General features: G+C 37.8%; 1 protein-coding gene across 3 annotated transcripts in view; it reads left to right on the top strand.

The window, feature by feature from the left end:
- The window catches only part of Naa35 (N-alpha-acetyltransferase 35), a 401343-nt gene that overhangs the window by 128383 nt on the left and 253452 nt on the right, over window positions 1-19508 (top strand). For all 3 annotated transcript variants that reach the window (XM_090368451.1, XM_090368454.1, XM_090368452.1), the window contains one exon: window positions 8514-8624. In XM_090368451.1, the coding sequence (XP_090224577.1) occupies window positions 8514-8624 (111 nt within the window). The remainder of the gene's footprint in view (window positions 1-8513; window positions 8625-19508) is intronic.

A 19508-nucleotide genomic window follows, 5' to 3' on the forward strand; every position in this document is an offset into this window, starting at 1 on the left:
TGCAAGGTATTGCATCAGCCGTTTCTATAAATACGGTGTTGGAAGGATATACACATTCATTATTAACCTGTTTTGTGGAGATGTAAGCATTGCTCCATATATTCAGTTGACACACCAAGAAAAAAAAGTGTAACTGTTGCTCTGTCCCAGGAAGAGCTTTCTACGCACGCTATCGCTGAAAAAGTAGGCTGCCACCAGTCAATAGTATCTCGGATGCTGAAATTAAAACGTGAAACCATTGATGTGAAGAGAAGACCTGGATCAGGCTGTAAGAGAGTGACTACACCTTCCCAAGATAGATATTTGAAACAGCTATGCCTTTGTAATTGCCCTGCTTGTGCTCCTGATCTAAAACTGGACTTTGAGATGGCCTCTGGTGTTGAAACAAGTGCACGAACCATCCAAAGACAGCTTTTGGAATGTGGTCTGCATGCCTATTGGCCCAGGAAGAAGCCTTTGTTGACCCAACAAATGAGGAAGAAGTGACTTGCTTGGACTAAAACACATTTCACAGACAAAAGAGCAGTGGGATACCATCATCTTTTCTGATGAATCGGAATTCAACCTGCATGGCTTGGATGGGAAGCGATATGTCGGAAGATGAAAATCGGAGGCATAACATCTACTGTAAAATTTCCCACTGGTCAGATGGTCTAGCGATGCATAACAAGCAAAGGGGGTGGGGCGAATTAAGTTTATTAACAGAACGGTGAATGCAGAAACCTACATTTCTACTTGGAGGAATGCTTGAAACCAGTTATTAGGGATCACCACACAGACGTCCAAAGCTGCATTTTTCAACAGGACTCAGCACCTTGCCACACAGCAAAATTGCTAAGTTTTATGCTATTTAGATTTAATGATGAGTTTGTCTTCTTGTCTCACAAGGCTTAAAACATACTTGCACCGATGTTTACCCTTGTTTTTCTCCCTTAAGGTGCAGTCATACCTCAGAAATGCTTGACTGGCCCAGCAACAGTCAGATTTGAACCCTATTGAAAATTTCTGGTGCATAATGTCAACTAAATTTGCTCAGAAGAAGCCAATAAGTAAGATTCGGCTGCAGGATTCGGCTGTAAGAGTGTGGTGCTACGAAATTGAGCACCCGTATACCAGAAGTTGATTAACTCTATGCCAGATCATTGCAGGGCTGGAATTGCAGCTCAAGGAGGAACAACAAAATACCAAGGACTTATTTTCAGTTTGTACACGTAAATGCAATAAAATGTTTGTTTGGTTGTCATGATTGCCATTTGCATGATTTCTCATTTTCCATTAATTACGCATTTTACCATTTGGGAAGATATTTATGGCAATTAGGTATATCAGGTGGAGTCTTTTTGTTGGATTTCATTCATAGATATATATCCCATCTAACAAATGCATTTTAAACATTTCTGCAACCCACAATTGCAGTGCAAAACACATTATTTGCAAAATTCACAAGTGATGCAGTTTTTTTGTCATGTTATAAAATGTTATAAAATAAATGCATTTTATAACATCTAAAAAATACAATATACCCATCATACATGGGTTGCCAGTTGTTTCATCTGGATATATATATGGCTACCTTGTGAATTAGCCCACCATACATCTAGATTAAAAAGATTTTGTAATTCACAAATACAGAAAGAGTTGTAAGGTGATGCCCATTGATTAATGATTATACATTTGTAACAGTGATACAAATACACATAAAGTATGAACACAAGAAATATATCAACATGATTTGATGTAATAAATATTCATATATATCAACATTTCAGTTGGCAGAGATCTCTCGGACATTTGGAGTCTCTATGGCTCAAGCACAATTTCTTTATTTTCCAAGACTTAATTTATATTAATTTTCCAAGAAATTCAAGCATTTAATGTCAACAAGTATCTTCTGTCTTCTCAATCTTTAATCTATGTATGATAATAAGTACTGGGGGGGGGGGGATCAGTGGGACAGCAGACTGTAAATAAACTGAGAAATGCTAAAGCTACTGAAATATTAGGGAATTTAGGATAGAGAAAGAACTTTGCATTAATTGGGTTAGAACCATCCATGTGTTGTATGGAAATGATTTTTGCAGCTTGATAATAGTAAAAGAAAGAAATGTAGGAATATGATCAGAGGTAACTGGGGTGTTCCATGAAGTAAAAGTGCAGTTAAAATTGCTAGTGAATATTATGTCAAGAATTGACTCATTTCTAATGGGAAAATTAACAGTTTGATTTAGATTAAAAGCCTTAAAATTCTTTGTAATTAAAAGTAGTTCACTTTGGTAGAAGATGAGAGATTAAATTAAACTTAACCTTTACCCCTTAGTATAAAGATTTTAAGGTTAAGGTTTTTAGTTATCTAAGCAAGAAAATCCTGCTGTGCTTTTTAATGCAGTCCAAGGGGAAAATAAACAGTTATTAAATTTACAACGAGATTTTTGACAAAAGCTTACACAGAAAACAAAGCCTCAAATGCATAAGAGTTAACTTTGGAAGATTTATTAATTAGAATTTTTGATAAATATTCAAACCCTACTACTCCTTTTTTTCATTTCAGCAATTCATGACTGTCTTGCAACAACCAGCAGTGTTTGTAACAACAGTCTCTTATGTCTTTTCCATTAAGTCAGATTTCCATAAAGTTATTTAAACTCATTCATATGTGTCATTATACTGGCATTTCAATTTCTCTTTTATCCTTTCTAGAATTTTCTTACCTATTCCTGGTCACATTTTTTTGGGGCAGCTTGTTTGTAACAGGTTGCTCTTGTCCATGAGCTTTCTACTCTGTAGTGACATTGTATCCAGTGGTATTTCAATTTTTTTTTTTTTTTTTTTTTATGAGAACCCCAAACACGAGAGGTATTGGAACCTATAGTACTTAGTACCGTGCTTGGGTTGGAGGTTGAAAAGACGAAAGAAGATATTTGTTGACATTGGACTTGAACTTCTGTAGATTGTAATTTTCAGGAAATACGTATGAAGGAAGGTTGTTCCAGAAAACGGCAGTTGAATGAATAAATGAGGAAGCTGGACAGTTGGTTCTGTGGGTTTGAAGCTGGACAGTAAATGGATGTTGGCTGGTGGCGGCACGTGTTCGGACTGTTTTGAAAGAGAGAGCGGGAATCATAGAAGCCAATTCAGAAGAACAGTGCCCATGGAAGTATCTGTAGAAGAGGCATGCAGCAGAAACAGTACGTCTATGAGAAAGTGAGTGGAGAGACTCTGTTAGAGATGAATCATTAATTAACCTAACTGCCCTCTTCTGAATGGAATCAAGAAGCCTGAGAGAGGTTTTGGGGGCACCACCCCAGATGTGGGAACAATATTCCATGGCAGGGCGGATTTACGATTTATACAGAGTGAGCAGCTGTTTGGAAGAAAAGTAACGCCGAGAGCGAAAGAGAAAACCAAGTTTTTTAGATGCAGAGGAAGCAATATTTGTAATGTGCTTGTGCCAAGAGAGATTAGAAGTCAGGGTAATCCCCAAAAGAGATATATCATTTTGCCTAGAAATCGGAGTGTCACTAAAGATAAGCATAGGAGCAGAAGAATCCTTTTTGCGAGATATAAGACAAGACTGAGTTTTAGAAGGGTTGAAATCAACTAAGTTGTCTTTGCCCCACTGGAGAATTACCTGAAGATCGGCATTTAAGGAATTGGCAGCAGATGTTCGAGAACTTGAAGCTGATTGAGCAGGACAAGGTTTCTCAAAATGGAAAGTTGAATGCAATGTGCTATCATCGGCAAAACTATGGATAGGATTTCCAGTCAATGGAAGAAGGTCATTGATATACAAAAGGAAAAGAGTGGGGGAAAGAACTGAACCTTGGGGGACACCGGCATTAGTGGAGAAGTTAGAAGACAGAGAGCCATCTACCATCACCCTCAGTGAGAGATCAGAGAGAAAACTGGATAACCAATTACTAAAAACAGTTGGCAAACCATAAGATGGAAGCTTGTTTAGAAGACTTTTATGCCAAACACGATCAAAAGCCTTTGAGATGTCAAGAGCAACTACTTGTGTTTCACCGAACCTTTCCATTGAATTAGTCCATAAATGGTTAACATAAGTCAGAATATCACCAGTGGATCGACACTGACGGAATCCATACTGGCGATCGTTGATCAGACGGAAGGTTTCTAGGTAGTTTAAGAGTTGCCGGTTAATTGATTTCTCCATTACTTTAGAAAGAGTAGAAGTAATTGCAATGGGACGATAATTGGATGGGAGGGATTTGTCACCCTTTTTAGGAACTGGGTGGATATGAGCAAATTTCCAAGCAGAAAGAAAAACACCTTTGGAATAAGAAAGTGAAAAAAGGCGGCAAAGAATAGCAGTAAGTTCAGGGGCACAGGTTTTGAGAACAAGTGGAGAAATACCATCAGGACCTGGAGCTTTCTTAGCATCAAGATTCATCAAAATCCTTCTGATATCCTTTTGACGGAAGACCACAGAACGCAGACATGGGCAAAAGTTGTGGCCAATAGCTTTGGCAAGAGACCAGAATGCTCGGCTACCATTAGGGCAAGAAGCAAGTTTTCTACTCTTAGCCTGTTCAAACTCTAGTTTGGACTGATTAATAACTGCTTTACAATTGTTGCGAGCTTTGGTGTAGGCAGAAAATGAAACTGAAGAATTAGAAACAAGCCAGTTACGATATGCAACATTCTTCTCTTGGACAGCCTTAGCACATTTGTTGGAGAACCAAGGTTTAGATAAAGGACGAGATTTTAAAGTGGAGTGTGGGATAAAGGATTCCATTCCTGCAAGAATAATTTCACTGACACGATCTGAGCAAACGTTGATATCAGAAGTTTTGAAACAGTAATCAGACCAAGGAAAAGAAGAAAAGAAGTCTCGCAGATCATCCCATTTTGCATTCTTGTAATGCCAAACAATACGAGGTTGGGAATAGCCATGAGATAAAGGTTCCATTGGAGAAGAGACAATCACCAAGTTGTGATCTGAAGTGCCTAAAGGACCTCTCACTTCGACCGTGTACTTAGAAGGGTTGTTTGTGAGAAAAAGATCAAGCGTATTGGCTGTATGATTAGGATTGTCCGGTATTCTTGTAGGTAAATGAACAATCTGTGCTAGGTCATTAGTAATTGCAAAAGCCTCAGCATCTCGACCTGCTGGGTCGGTGTAACTAGAAAACGGAAGCCAGCTGGAGTTGTGAACGTTAAAATCACCAAGGAAAATTACCTCACTGTTAGGAAAGTTGGACTGGAGAATGTCAAGTTGCAAAGAGAGGAAGTCAAAGAGCTCCAAGTGATTAGTGGAGTTGGGAGAACGGTAGAGACAACAGATGAATTTGACACAATGAGGTAGAGAGATTTTAAGCCAGAGAAGATCAAAGAGAGGAGATTCCAAATTGCCAAGTCTCTGACAGGGAATATCAGAACAGACATGTGCACAAGTACCACCTTTGAGGCGAAAGGAATCATACAGCAAATAATTTGGACATCTGAGATGAGCAGTAGTTGAATCAACTGATAACTGAGGTTCAGTCAGAAAAAGTACATGGGGTTTGGAAGACTGCAAGTGGAAATGGACATCGTTGAGATTGGAATTGAGACCACGTATATTTGTGAAATGAATTAGGAAGTCCTTGGGAGGTTTAGATCTTTTCGCAGATAAGCTTGCTCTATTATTTTGACAATTAAATATGGAAGCCTATTTTCTGGACTCATTCTCAATGTAGCATCCAGCAATTACCTCCTTAAGTCTCTGCGGGACTCATGAAATTATTAAAATGTACATGATATGGAATTTAATAGTTTATCAAATATTGTGTCAATCTGTGGCGCAGCTGCTCCAGGGACCTGAGCTCAAAGTGTAGGAGGGGGGGAACAAAGAAAAGGAAAACATAAAAATTCAATCAATAATGTTGCATAAATAATAAAGCCTGTGATGACATTCCACTAACTGTGATAGTAATTGTTTTAATAATTTTTCCTAGCATAGCATGTCATTTCTAAACTTATACTTCTGATTTAAAGTGAGTTTCAACCAGAAAATGAAATAACTTTTTTTATGATCTCCTGACATCACATTGACATCACTCATTGTATCACAAGGGACACTTGTTATTCATAGCTGGGTGGGTAAAGTGCCTGCCTAGCAACCCAAAGGTCGCGGGTTTGAATCCCCCCCTCCGGCTTGGATCAGAGTAGAAAATACAAAAACCTTGGGAGGTGCATTATGGCCACAGAAGCCGATGCACCAACAACTAACAACAAGGGCTCACATCTGGTGAGCATGGGCTTGGCACACCCAGGGTCCTGAGCTGGATATCATCATTCTTCTCTTTCTTGCTGATTCCTTTCTATTTCTGATTTCTCTCTCTCTCTCTCTCTCTCTCTCTCTCTCTCTCTCTCTCTCTCTCTCTCTCTCTCTCTCTCTCTCTCTCTCTCTCTCACAGGATAACTCAGGAATTTTTATTGTCTGGTGCAGCATAAGCCTCAGGCTTCCTTGCACCATATGGCTAATAATAATAAAACAACAAAAAAAAAAAAGAAAAAACTTGTTATTCAAAATAGTGAATTCAGTTGTTTCACCCATTGTTTCTGATGACAAAGTGAAAATTGTGTATTTTAAGGTAAGTTTACTATTCAAAAAAGTGCAGTAGAAATGAGGCATTATCACAAAACATGCTGCCATCTTGAATGTGTTATTTCTGCTTAATATTATCAACTGTAGTTTCTCTGTTTTATTATTTTCAGCTAACTGGTTCATGGAAATGAAAATAATTATTATGAAACTAGTTAAAGAAATATTCACTTTATGTATAAATTTATGAGCATTTTTATAGTATATTCATGAATTTCTAAGGACGGTTTTTCTGTCAAAGTAAAACATGCATAATAGTGTGATATTCTATTTAATCTATTTTCTACCGAAAAACTCTGGTAGTAAATTCGAAAATTTGTGAATATTTGTGAACATGGTTTCGCTCTAACACAATTGATAAATTGCGGCAATCCTCTCATAGCACTGTACTTCTACAACAAGATTTTGCTCTAACACTGTTTGAGAATTGCTGGAAATCTCACATAACACGGTATTTTTGAGCTTTCGTGTTGGGAGAATCCTGCTGTTGTATTAGATGTAATTTTCAACATTTTCCTTTTTGTGAATCCCTGCTGTTGACTCGCTAGTCGTTATCGCCTTCGTGATATATTTCTAAAGCACATTTCTGGAGGTCATCACCATAAAACAATAAAAACAATTTGCACTTTCTGGTTTATTGGGCTTTCCTTTTAGTGTAATCAATTATAAACAGGTAGTAAACTCGATCTTCTTGCATTTGCTATAGTACCAACAGCTGGAATTCTGTGGGTTTTCAAGTTATTATGGTGAAATGTGTTTCCCCTTCCATGAAATATTCAATCATATAACAAGCACAAATTTTCAGAAACTCATTACTCCGTATCTCACTTGTGTATATTGAGTTTGTTGCAACTTGTGCATGCCGTGTTGTTTGTTATTAATTGCTTATCTTTTTTTACTTTTTTAAATTTTACAACAAAAAAAAAAAGTCAGTGAACAGAAATATCAATTAATTATTATGTACATATTAAGCTATGTACGTAAGTGTAAATTTATTTTTATTTTGCTAATTGGAAAATATTCTTCCTATTTTCATGTTTCATTTAACTTTATTAATTGGTTTAAATTTATTAATTTTAAATTTAAATTTATTAATTGGCAATAAAGTTAACTTTGTGCTTTATATCTTTAAAGCGGGGCTCCACTGTATTTTGTTGGGAGATCCCTGGTTTAGATTCTGTGCTATTGAATTTGTGCTTGTTTGAGACCATAAAAAATTGTGACTTCAAAGCGTGCAGTCCTGACTTTCATTGTGACAGAGAGAACAGAAGGTACACGAAATCTAGATGCTGCAAAAGAGATTGTACTTAGCAGTGATGAAGAGGAAAAAAATTAAATTAACACACATTATCTGACAGATAAGTATCACGTTTGTAAGGTAAGTCGTTTGCTCTGTTATTACTATTATAAAAATAACATTAAAATATTAAGTTATTACTATTATAAAAATAACATTAAAATATTAAGTTATTACTACTATAAAAATTAAGTTTCCAATAGTTATTTTAAAAAAAAAAAATGGATATTTTTGTTAGCTTTTGGAACATAACTCCCCTTTTTGTACCAGTTCTTAGTCCCTTATAACACTGTTTCACATTACATGAAATTGTGTCGGAACCAAACTACCGTGTTATATGAGAGTTACCTGTAATGTCATTACAAAGACAACCAGATAAGTAGTTTGATGACATGACAAATTAAAATTGAATATTAAAGAAGTTGACTATTAAAAGTGTAGCAGAAATAAGCTTTTAATACCAAAATTACTACATTCTGAATCATTTCATCTACTCAGTGCTATAAAATTTCATTTTTCTGTTGTTTTCAATATTAGTTCTTTACATGTTGAAAATGATTTGGACACATCCTTAATCTTTAAAATATGTATCTTGTTAATTTGATTTAGGAAGATTTTCAGCCAGTTGTCTATGGATATAAACTTGCTAATGATGTCACAGATATCCGTGCTGCAGGAATGATGCGAGAGGTAGAGGAGGAAATGCAGCGGAGGGTCAAGGTGAGGAAAAAATTATTTGTTGGTTGGAGGGGGGAGTTTAGATGTGTTAGCATATATGAATAATGTGCCTATTGTTGTCACCATGTTCATCCATCCATCTACATGTAACAATTTGACTCCCAGTGAACAGATTTTCATTTCATGAAAATCTGTTTTCTTCAAAATTTCATGAAAGTTGAGCCATTCCAAATTTCATTAAAATTGGACCAGTAGATATCTGGAAATTATTATTTCTGTTTTTTGCATCCTGATATGATAACTGAACTTCTTATGAATGGATTTTCATGAAAATTTTATATTTGGGCCTTTTAAAATGATTTTTAGAGACCTCCCAAATTTTATTGAAATCAGACTAATAGAAATCTGACAGTTTCTTTGTCCATCCATCCATTTGTCCACATTAGCATTAGTTGAGGCATACGATGCAAGAAAGCAAGCATATATGGCATCAGCCAAAAAAAAAAAAAAAAAAAACCTTCTCATTTTTACCCATCCAGTCACTCAAAATATTTGTCTAGTTCAGCCTTAAATTTATTTAAGCTATCAACTTCCACAACATCAGATGGAAGTCTGTTCCTGCAATCAACTACCTGCTGGTTAAAGGCAAATTTCCGCACATCTAACCTACAACTGTCTTTCCTCAATTTGAATCTATGTCCCCACAGGTTCTTAATCTGAGCAAGCAGAAGTATCCCATCAGCATTGAGCCTGCTCAAACCATTCAAGGCCTTATACACCTCAACAAGATTGGTGAGAGGAACAAAGGGGCACTCTTACCAAAAGGCTTGGGTTCTGGAAGTTGCAGCATCTGGAGACTAGCCACCTGTGAGGTGATCTGATTGCCTCACCAAGCCTCAATCACCTCACAGGTGCCTAGTCTCCATATGTGCAACTTCCGGAATCCAAGCCTCTTGGTAAGAGTGTCCCTTTGTCCCTCTCACCAATCTTGTTGCACTTCTCTGTACTTGTTCTAGCAGCTCTACATCCTTCCTAAAATGAGGCCTCCAGACCTGTACGCCGTACTCAAGGTGTGGCCTGACCATTGCCTTATACAAAGGGATAATCACCTCCTTGTTTCTGCTAGCAAAATTCTTATATATCATTGGCAAAACTTCATGATCTGCTCTGGCAGCCCATCTGCACTGCTCAGAGAACTTCATATCTGACTGCACAATTACCCCCAGTTCTTTTTCATTCTCCACCTCCCTGGGTTGCTGCTACCCATATGCAGTACTTTGCATTTGTCAATGTTAAACTTCAGTTGCCACTTCTCAGCCCATCTGCCCAACTTTTCCAGATCCTGTTGCAGTAGCATACTGTCTTTACTGTCATTAACAACCCAGCCAACCTTTGTATCATCTACAAATTTGAACATTAAGCCTGATATATCTTCATCGATATCATTGATAAATAAACAAAATAACAATGGGCACAGGACCAAATCCTGGTAGACTCCAGTAATAACATTAGTCCACATAGAGCAGTGTCCATTTATTACCACTTTCCGTCTTCTCCCACTCAACCATCCCTTTATCCATTGCAGCAACTTTCCCAAAATGCCATACCACTCCAATTTGTACAGCAGTCTTCCATGTGTAACAGTATCAAAAGCGTTCCTGAAATCCAAGTATATGATATTACAATAATTTTTTGAATCTAGTTCCTTTGTTGAAGACATTTTAAATATCCAATGAAATTTGTCAAACCAGACTTCCTCTTAACAAACCCATGCTCTGTCTGAACTGTAACTGCAGTCTTGTCTAGGTGATTCTGCATCACTTCTTTAACTAGTGACTCCATTATTTTCCACGGAACAGAAGTTTAACTAACAGTTCTATAATTATTTGTGTCACCGTTTGAGAACCCCCCACTTTGTGAATTGGGGATACATTTGCACATCTCCAATGCATTGGGGAACTCCCCTGAATTTAAGGTTGCTCTCATAATTATGGCTAACGGTTTGCTTACTTTCCTCGCTGCCTCCTTCAATATAACTGGGTAGATTCCATCTGCCCCAGGTGCCTTTTTTATGTTTAACTTCAACAATTTCTCCTCCACTTTGCTCTCTGTTATTACAAAATTATTTAGCTTCCTGTTAGGGTTAATAAACTTCTGTCCTCCCCTTCCTTACAGAATTCCTCATGTGTGAATGTACAGGCAAAATACTCATTCAGTTTGTCAGCTATCTGAGCAGGATCATCAACAGTCGAACCACCAACGTCAAGTGGACCAATCTGATTCATCCCGTTCCTTCTAGAGTTTACATAAGTAATGAAGTCTTTGTTGTTTTTCTTTGCATCATTTGCCAAGGATTTCTCATAAACAGCCTTCACTTGCCTAACCTCCTTTGTGACTTGATTACTGACTAGCTTATATTTGCCATAGGCTTCTGTGTCACGTGATAATTTATATGCATCCCACGCATTTTTCTTCTTGGCCACGAGCATCATTAGTTCATCTGTCATCCATTTATATCTAAATCTTGAACAATATTTCTTAGTTGGTATGAAAAGCCTAGTAGCGTTCAAGGTTAATTCCTTGAAGGCTTCCCATTTAGAATTTGCTGTTTTTAACATCATCAATTGATCCCACTGTATAAAATTTTAAAAACTGTCTGAGACCACTGTAGTCACCTTTACGAAAACAAAAACTCTTCCTTTACCATCGATGGCAGTTACATCTTTAAGTAAATCCCACATAGGTAGACTGTGATCACTGACACCTTGTGATTCCTTTATCTGCAAATTCTTAATGCATGAATAATTAATGCTGATAATGAGATCAAGAGAATTACTCCCTCTGGTTGGCCCTCTAATGTGTTGCTATAGAAAAAAATCCTCCAATAAATCAACAGACGTCTTGCTAGCATGCGAGTGAGCAACCCACAAGTTACAGTCAATATCTGGAAAGTTAAAATTCCCCATTACGAGACATTCTGATTTACTGGCCCACTCTGTTTCTCTGCACAATTGTTCATTGTACTCATCAGAGTCATTAGTCTTCTAACACACTCCTACTTTCATTTTCCCTTTCCCACTGTTTATGTCACACCAAACTGACTCAGTATTGCACTGTCCACCCATGTCAACTGAATGCACTTCCTAACAGCATAACCTCCTCCTCCCTTCCTACCCTGTCTGTCCTTTCTGTACACATTGTACTCCCCAAATTCCGACTCTACACTGCTTATATCTGTGTGACACCATGTCTCTGATATCCCAACAATATTTGCCTTTGATGTCTTGATCAGCACTTTAAATTCATCAAATTTTTTACTATACTTCTAGCATTGGTGTACATGCACCTGTTCTTACTCTTAGTTACCCTAACACAGCCAATGTATTTTCTTGTTCCATGATGACTACCAGCAGCTCTTGAAATCCCCAACAACTTTGTATAAGGTAATGGTCAAGCCACACCTTGAGTACTGTATACTGGTCAAAGTAAAACAGGCTTCATTTTAGTAAGGATGTAGAGCTGCTGGAACAAGTACAGAAAAGGGCAACAAGATTAGTGAATGGAACAAAGGGTTCCTGTTATGAAGAAAGGCTTAAGTTTTGCAAATTACAATGGCTGTAGACTAGGCACCTGCGAGGTGATCTGTTTGAAGTGTATAAGGCCTTGAATGGTTTGAGCATGCTCAATGCTGATTGGATTCTACCTCTTGCCCAGATTAATTGCCTGAGGGGATATAAATTCAAATTGAGGAAATATAGTTGTAGAATAGACGTGCAGAAGTTTGCCTTTAGCCAGCAGGTGGTTGACTGCTGGAACCAACTTTCATCTGTCGTTATGGAAGATGACAGCTTAAATAAATTTAACGCAGAACTAGACAAACATTTGGAGTGAATGGATCAGTGAAATTAGAATTTTTTTTTTTTTCTTTAGCTGATGCTGAAGAAGCTTACTTTCTTGCATCATATGCCTTTGCTAATGCTAACTTGCTCTCTAGGCTACTGCTCATTACAATAGAAGCAGTGCTAGGATCACTTTCACCTCTGCCTGCGACTACTGTTAATCTTTTAGTCAGTGATTTCCCACAAGCTAGCAGTTTTCTGACACACCTAACACTGCCTCGATAGCATCAGCAAATATTCTTGCACCCTTTCTATTTAAGTGTATCCCATCCCTGTAGAAGCAGTATCTGCTGTTAGCAAGCACAGACCACGCTGAAAAAAATTCTACTCCCCGAGCCTTGCACAATCTCTCCAGGGCCGAATTGATTGATAAGGCTCTCATCATATACTCCCTCCTATCGTGTCTGGGCAGAATTGCAGGCGCTTTCAAATTTAACCCTGACTTTTTTTTTCAACATTGACCTGTACTTGTTAAGTGAATCTGCAGATCTCTTACTCTTAAGGTCATTAGTGCCAATGTGTACAACAGTATAACCTTTTTGTGCCCTTAAAAGATGATGTCTGCTCTACAGCATCATCAACTTTTGCCCCTGGCAGACATACCCTGGTCCTGTTCCACCTATCTTTTTTGCATAATATATTCCCAGTCTGCCTGACAATAGAGTTACCGACAATTACTAGGTCTTGTGGGATCAGCGCATTCTGCCTTGGAGATTGCCACTTTGTTGCTTGATGCACAGGAGTGAGTCTGGCATTGAGTTGGGCAGTTAAGAGCTTGATGGGCCCTTCATATTAATTCCTTCAAGGGCATCTACCCTACACCTCAAACTCTCATAGACTCCCATTAGAACACTGAGTTGGCCCCTAATTTTTTCACAGTCTCTGCAGCTAGCACATGCGCGCGTGTGCACACACACACACACACACAAACACACACACAAAGGCTAGATCATGTCCTGTTCTAGAAAGTTCCACAAACATCTCACATTTTGTACATTTCTTTAGACTGTGATGCGTTGGAGAATCGCTCCTTCGGTTCCCCCGAGCCACAGTACTACCGCTACTTTGTGCTGGTTGCTTTGCTGCTCTAGTCTGCTGGGTCATGATTCCATTTAAGTAAAATTTAATTAACAATGAAATTTAATAAGATTAATAAATTTTACTGATTAACTGATAATACTATACTAGGCTAACAGATTTCTACCACAGTGCTGTGTATTTCGCTATCTAGTTTTATGTTAAACCTCATGCTAACAAGTTCGGGATATGCATTATGCTATTTCGTATCATATAACAATGGCATCAAGTTATGAATGGTAAAATCTATGGACACAAGGTAATAATTTTGAAAATAGTTATCTAAATTCAAAATAAACCAAGGGGCTTGACTAAGACTATAAAGCTACTTATAGAAAATAATTTAATATAACAATTAAGTCGATAAAATGACTAAATATAAATAAAAACTTAGCGTTCACAGTGTCTCCAACATGTGAATAATCTTGTACCAGGAAGCCTCTTGAAGGAAGTAAAGTCCCAGAAAGTCAAGTTACATGTAGTAACTTGACTCTCAGGAGATGGGTTTTCACAAAAATGTTATATTTGGATCTTCCAGAGCAGTTTGTCATTCCTTCCCAAATCCAGCAGCTATTTATTTTTTTCATACATAGCACATAAGCTATCCACATATCATATATTGTAGCTGAAACACTGGATATTATGTTTGTTACCATTCTCTGGTTGGAGGAATTACTGAGCAATGTGGCAGATATGCAGAAGTAATTTTCTTGATTTGCACATAAATTTGTTTCTTTTAGCTTGTTTTTTTCTTATAAATTAACAATTATTACTATTTTCTAATGCACCTGAAATTAACACGCTATGAACGTTAACTAACTTGTTGACTTCACTTATAATTTTAATGTGGTGGTGTAATGATGTGGGAAGCATTTTTGGGACAAGCATTGGGCCCTTTAATACAAGTAGAGCAACATTTGTATGTGATAGGCTATCGAGAAATTTTTCCAACTAGGCAACTCCCTAGTTGGAAAAACTTCATAGCTGCAGTGTATCCATCTGCAAATTCCATCAGGATAATGCACCATGTCACAATGCCAGAATTTTACAGTACTGGTTACAAGAACATGAGTGTGAATTCAGTTACACTGGCCTTCTCAGTCATCAGATCTCAGTCTAGTTGAGCACCTCTGGGATGAAGCTGAACATGCTCTTTGGAGTAGATATCTTTAACCATCCCATGTGCAGTAACTGTGAAAAGAAATTGAGTCAGTGTGAACCAGCATCCCTGTATCATGCTTTAACACCTCATTGAGTCCATGCCACAACAAATCCAGGTCATTTTGATGGCTAAAGGGGAAGCTACTCACTATTGGGGTTGGTGCACCTAAAGTGACCTCTCAGTGTAATGTAATATTCAGTAAAACAACCTAATTACATTATGTAACAAAAATTTTTTGTTTATATTTAAGTGTTTCTTATTTGTATTTTATGTACTGAATCTAACAGTTTAATGACTTTTCTCTAGTGCTAACATTTTGGTGGCAGTAAAAGGTTTATGTTTTTGACATTTATATGTATTAGTTGAGTTCATACCAATACTGTAGTATATCTCATCATACTGTCCCCTGTTGCTCTGGTGCAACACAATAAAGACCTCAAACCCCCTTCATCTAATTCTAAAGGAGAGTTCAGAATTGGATGCAGAACCTGGCAAACAAGATAATTGGAGTTATACCTCAGTCTGTTTAATTAAAGGGCCACATTTTTCTAATCTGAAAGAGGTTGAATTTAACCAAATCCAATGCAAAGCCCCTGACATCTCGTGTAAAAGAGGGGAATTTGATGAGTCCCAGCTGCTTGACTTCCACACACAGAAAAAGACATGCCAATTGCACACATTTTTGCACTGTTGGAGTGTATCTGTCTGGTTTTATAATTTGAATGGTCTTTTTGAAAAAATTAATCACAATTAGGTCGACATCTTTTTGTAGAGTTCAAGTAAAAGTTTGAAAGCCATGTTGCTTTAAAAATAGGAATATGCACTTGTCACTTTTTGTTGCATACTAGTTAGAGAAGAAGAAGTATAAATTGGATGTGTGTGTGGGGACTTCAAGATACTGGGGTTCCTTCTGGGTTTGCAAGGTGGTTTTCTCTAAATTCCCTTGCTTTCTCTGCTTCTAGGACAGCAGGGCAGTAGATCAGCAACACAGAATAAGAGAATGGTTTTCTGTTTTGTCAGAATAGTTGCGGCTTGGTGCATACATCGTAGTAAACAGTATCCCTTGGTGGCAAGAATCAGTCTTGCTTCCACCACTCCATATCTAGCTGGGATTGGTCAGTGATCCATTAAAGTATTGAATCCTCAAGGTGGCACCTTCAATCATTGCATTTCATGTTTCCAGAATTGTGTGGTGCAAAGTGAAAGGTGGCATGTTTATTCTGTTGGTCTGCACAGTTATGCAACTGTTATTTTCATAAGACTGGAAGACAAAGGGGCTGAGGCTACACAAATGCTTGGCATTTTGCCTTGTAGAGAATGGTTTTTTTTTTTTTTTGGTAGCATTAAGACTGAAAATTCCAAAGAACTAGTTGATTGAACTAGTTGACAAGTTGATTGAAAATTATGAAAAAGTGGGATGCAGAATATCAATCAAGCTATATTGTTTGAACTCTTACCTGGGATGTGGGATTTTTTCAGACGAAATCTGGGTAACATTAAGGAAAAACAAGGAGAGAGATTCCTATATTCGTACACAGACATATAGTCAGTGGAGAAGAGATATGAAGTTATAATAAGTAGTTATATCCAATTTTTAGTTCAGGAAGATCACATTGACCAAAGAATGATGTTCATACATTTTTAAGGAATTTTTTTGATTAACCCAAGGAGGTTTCAGTTTTCTATTTTTTAATTCGTAAATTTTTTTTTTACCTTGTTGTGTACTTGCAGAAAAAGTGATTTTTACATAAGGGTCGCTGTTAGGATTTGTGGCTCTTGCACATTTTTTAATGATTTTGTTATGGTTTTAAGTTTTCAACGATGAGCCATCAGAAGAAGGAGGTGCGCTATACCCAAGGTGATTCAGAGTTCTTAACTATTTCAAATTTTAGTCTTAATTTCTTCCTTCTTGCTATTCATTCTTACTATTTATCATTTTTTAGCTAAACAATCAGGAGTAAGTTCTATTTCTTAAAAGCTATGCTAGTCATATAATTTTTTACATTTCTCGAAATTTAGCATTAGTTGAGAAATAGGATACAAGAAAGCAAGCTTATATAGCATCAGTTAAAAAAAAAAAAACCCATCCCATTTCACCCATTCGGTCACTCCAAATGTTTGTCTAGTTTAGCCTTAGATTTATTTAAGCTACCAACTTCCACAAAAACAACCGATGGAAGTCTGTTCCAGCAATCAACTATCCGCTGGTTAAATGCAAACTTCCACACATCTATTCTGCATCTTTCCTCAATTTCAATCTATGCACACTCAGGTTCTTAATCTGAGCAAGTCAAAGTATCCCATCAGCATTCAACTTGCTCAAACCATTCAAGGCCTTATACAACTCAATCAGATCACCTTGCAGGTGCCTAGTCTCCACATGCCACATCCCCTCTTGGTAAGAGCACCCTATTGTTCCTCTCACCAATCTTTTTGCCATTCTCTGTACTTTAGCATTAGTTTTTTTTTTTTTTTTTATGTGAACCCCAAACACGAGAGGTATTAGAACCTATAGTACTTAGTACCGTGCTTGGGTTGGAGGTTGAGAAGACGAAAGAAGATATTTGTTGACATTGGACTTGAACTTCTGTAGATTGTAATTTTCAGGAAATACGTATGAAGGAAGGTTGTTCCAGAAAACGGCAGTTGAATGAATAAATGAGGAAAATGAAAAGTTGGTTCTGTGGGTTTGAAGTTGGACAGTAAATGGATGTTGGCTGGTGGAGGAACGTGTTCGGACTGTTTTGAAAGAGAGAGCAGGAATTATAGAAGCTAATTCAGAAGAACAGTGCCCATGGAAGTATCTGTAGAAGAGGCATGCAGCAGAAACAGTACGTCTATGAGACAGCGAGTGGAGAGACTCTGTTAGAGATGAATCATTAATTAACCTAACTACCCTCTTCTGAATGGAATCAAGAAGCCTGAGAGAGGTTTTGGGGGCACAACCCCAGATGTGGGAACAATATTCCATGGCAGGGCGGATTTGCGATTTATACAGAGTGAGCAGCTGTTTGGAAGAAAAGTAATGCTGAGAGCGAAAGAGAAAACCAAGTTTTTTAGATGCAGAGGAAGCAATATTTGTAATGTGCTTGTGCCAAGAGAGATTAGAAGTCAGGGTAAACCCCAAAAGAGATATATCATTTTGCCTAGAAATCGGAGTGTCACTAAAGATAAGCATAGGAGCAGAAGAATCCTTTTTGCGAGATATAAGACAAGACTGAATTTTAGAAGGGTTGAAATCAACTAAGTTGTCTTTGCCCCACTGGAGAATTACCTGAAGATCGGCATTTAAGGAATTGGTAGCAGATTTTCGAGAAGTTGAAGCTGATTGAGCAGGACAAGGTTTCTCAAAATGGAAAGTGGAATGCAATGTGCTATCATCGGCAAAACTACGGATAGGATTTCCAGTCAATGGAAGAAGGTCATTAATATACAAGAGGAAAAGAGTGGGGGAAAGAACTGAACCTTGGGGGACACCGGCATTAGTGGAGAAGTTAGAAGACAGAGAGGCATCTACCATCACCCTCAGTGAGCGATCAGAGAGAAAACTGGATAACCAATTACTAAAAACAGTTGGCAAACCATAAGATGGAAGCTTGTTTAGAAGACCTTTGTGCCAAACACGATCAAAAGCCTTTGAGATGACAAGAGCGCAACTACTTGTGTTTCACCGAACCTTTCCATTGAATTAGTCCATAAATGAGTAACATAAGCCAGAATATCACTAGTGGATCGACACTGACGGAATCCATACTGGCGATCGTTGATCAGACGGAAGGTTTCTAAGTAGTTTAAGAATTGGCAGTTAATTGATTTCTCCATTACATTAGAAAAAGTAGAAGTAATTGCAATGGGACAATAATTGGATGGGAGGGATTTGTCACCCTTTTTAGGAACTGGCTGGATATGAGCAAATTTCCAAGCAGAAGGAAAAACACCTTTGGAATAAGAAAGTGAAAAAAGGCGGCAAAGAATAGGAGTAAGTTCAGGAGCACAGGTTTTGAGAACTAGTGGAGAAATACCATCAGGACCTGGAGCTTTCTTAGCATCAAGATTCTTCAAAATCCTTCTGATATCCTTTTGACGGAAGACCACAGGAGGCATTGAATGGAGCGTGTTGGGAATGGTGGGAGGTGTTTTACCAAGATCGTTAATACATGAGCTGGAAGAAAAATGGGATGCTAGCAGGTCAGCTTTATCCTTGGCTGAAGTGACAAGAGAACCATCTGGTTTGGACAGAGGTGGGAGCAGAGATGGGCAAAAGTTGCGGCCAATAGCTTTGGCAAGAGACCTGAATGCTCGTCTACCATTAGGGCAAGATGCAAGTTTTCTACTCTTAGCCTGTTCAAACTCTAGTTTGGACTGATTAATAACTGCTTTACAATTGTTGTGAGCTTTGGTGTAGGCAGAAAATGAAACTGAAGAATTAGAAACAAGCCAATTACGATATGCATCATTCTTCTCTTGAACAGCCTTAGCACATTTATTGGAAAACCAAGGTTTAGATAAAGGACGAGATTTTAAAGTGGAGTGTGGGATAAAGGATTCCATTCCTGCAAGAATAATTTCACTGACACGATCTGAGCAAATGTTGACATCAGAAGTTTTGAAACAGTAATCCGACCAAGGAAAAGAAGAAAAGAAGTCTCAGGTCATCCCATTTTGCATTCTTGTAATGCCAAACAACACGAGGTTGGGAATAGCCATGAGATAAAGGTTCCATTGGAGAAGAGACAATCACCAAGTTGTGATCTGAAGTGCTAAAGGACCTCTCACTTCGACCGTGTA

Source organism: Mastigoproctus giganteus, chromosome 2 (genome assembly GCF_048544385.1).
Source record: "Mastigoproctus giganteus isolate SK-2022 chromosome 2, ASM4854438v1, whole genome shotgun sequence".
Classification (NCBI taxonomy): Eukaryota; Metazoa; Arthropoda; class Arachnida; order Uropygi; family Thelyphonidae; genus Mastigoproctus; species Mastigoproctus giganteus.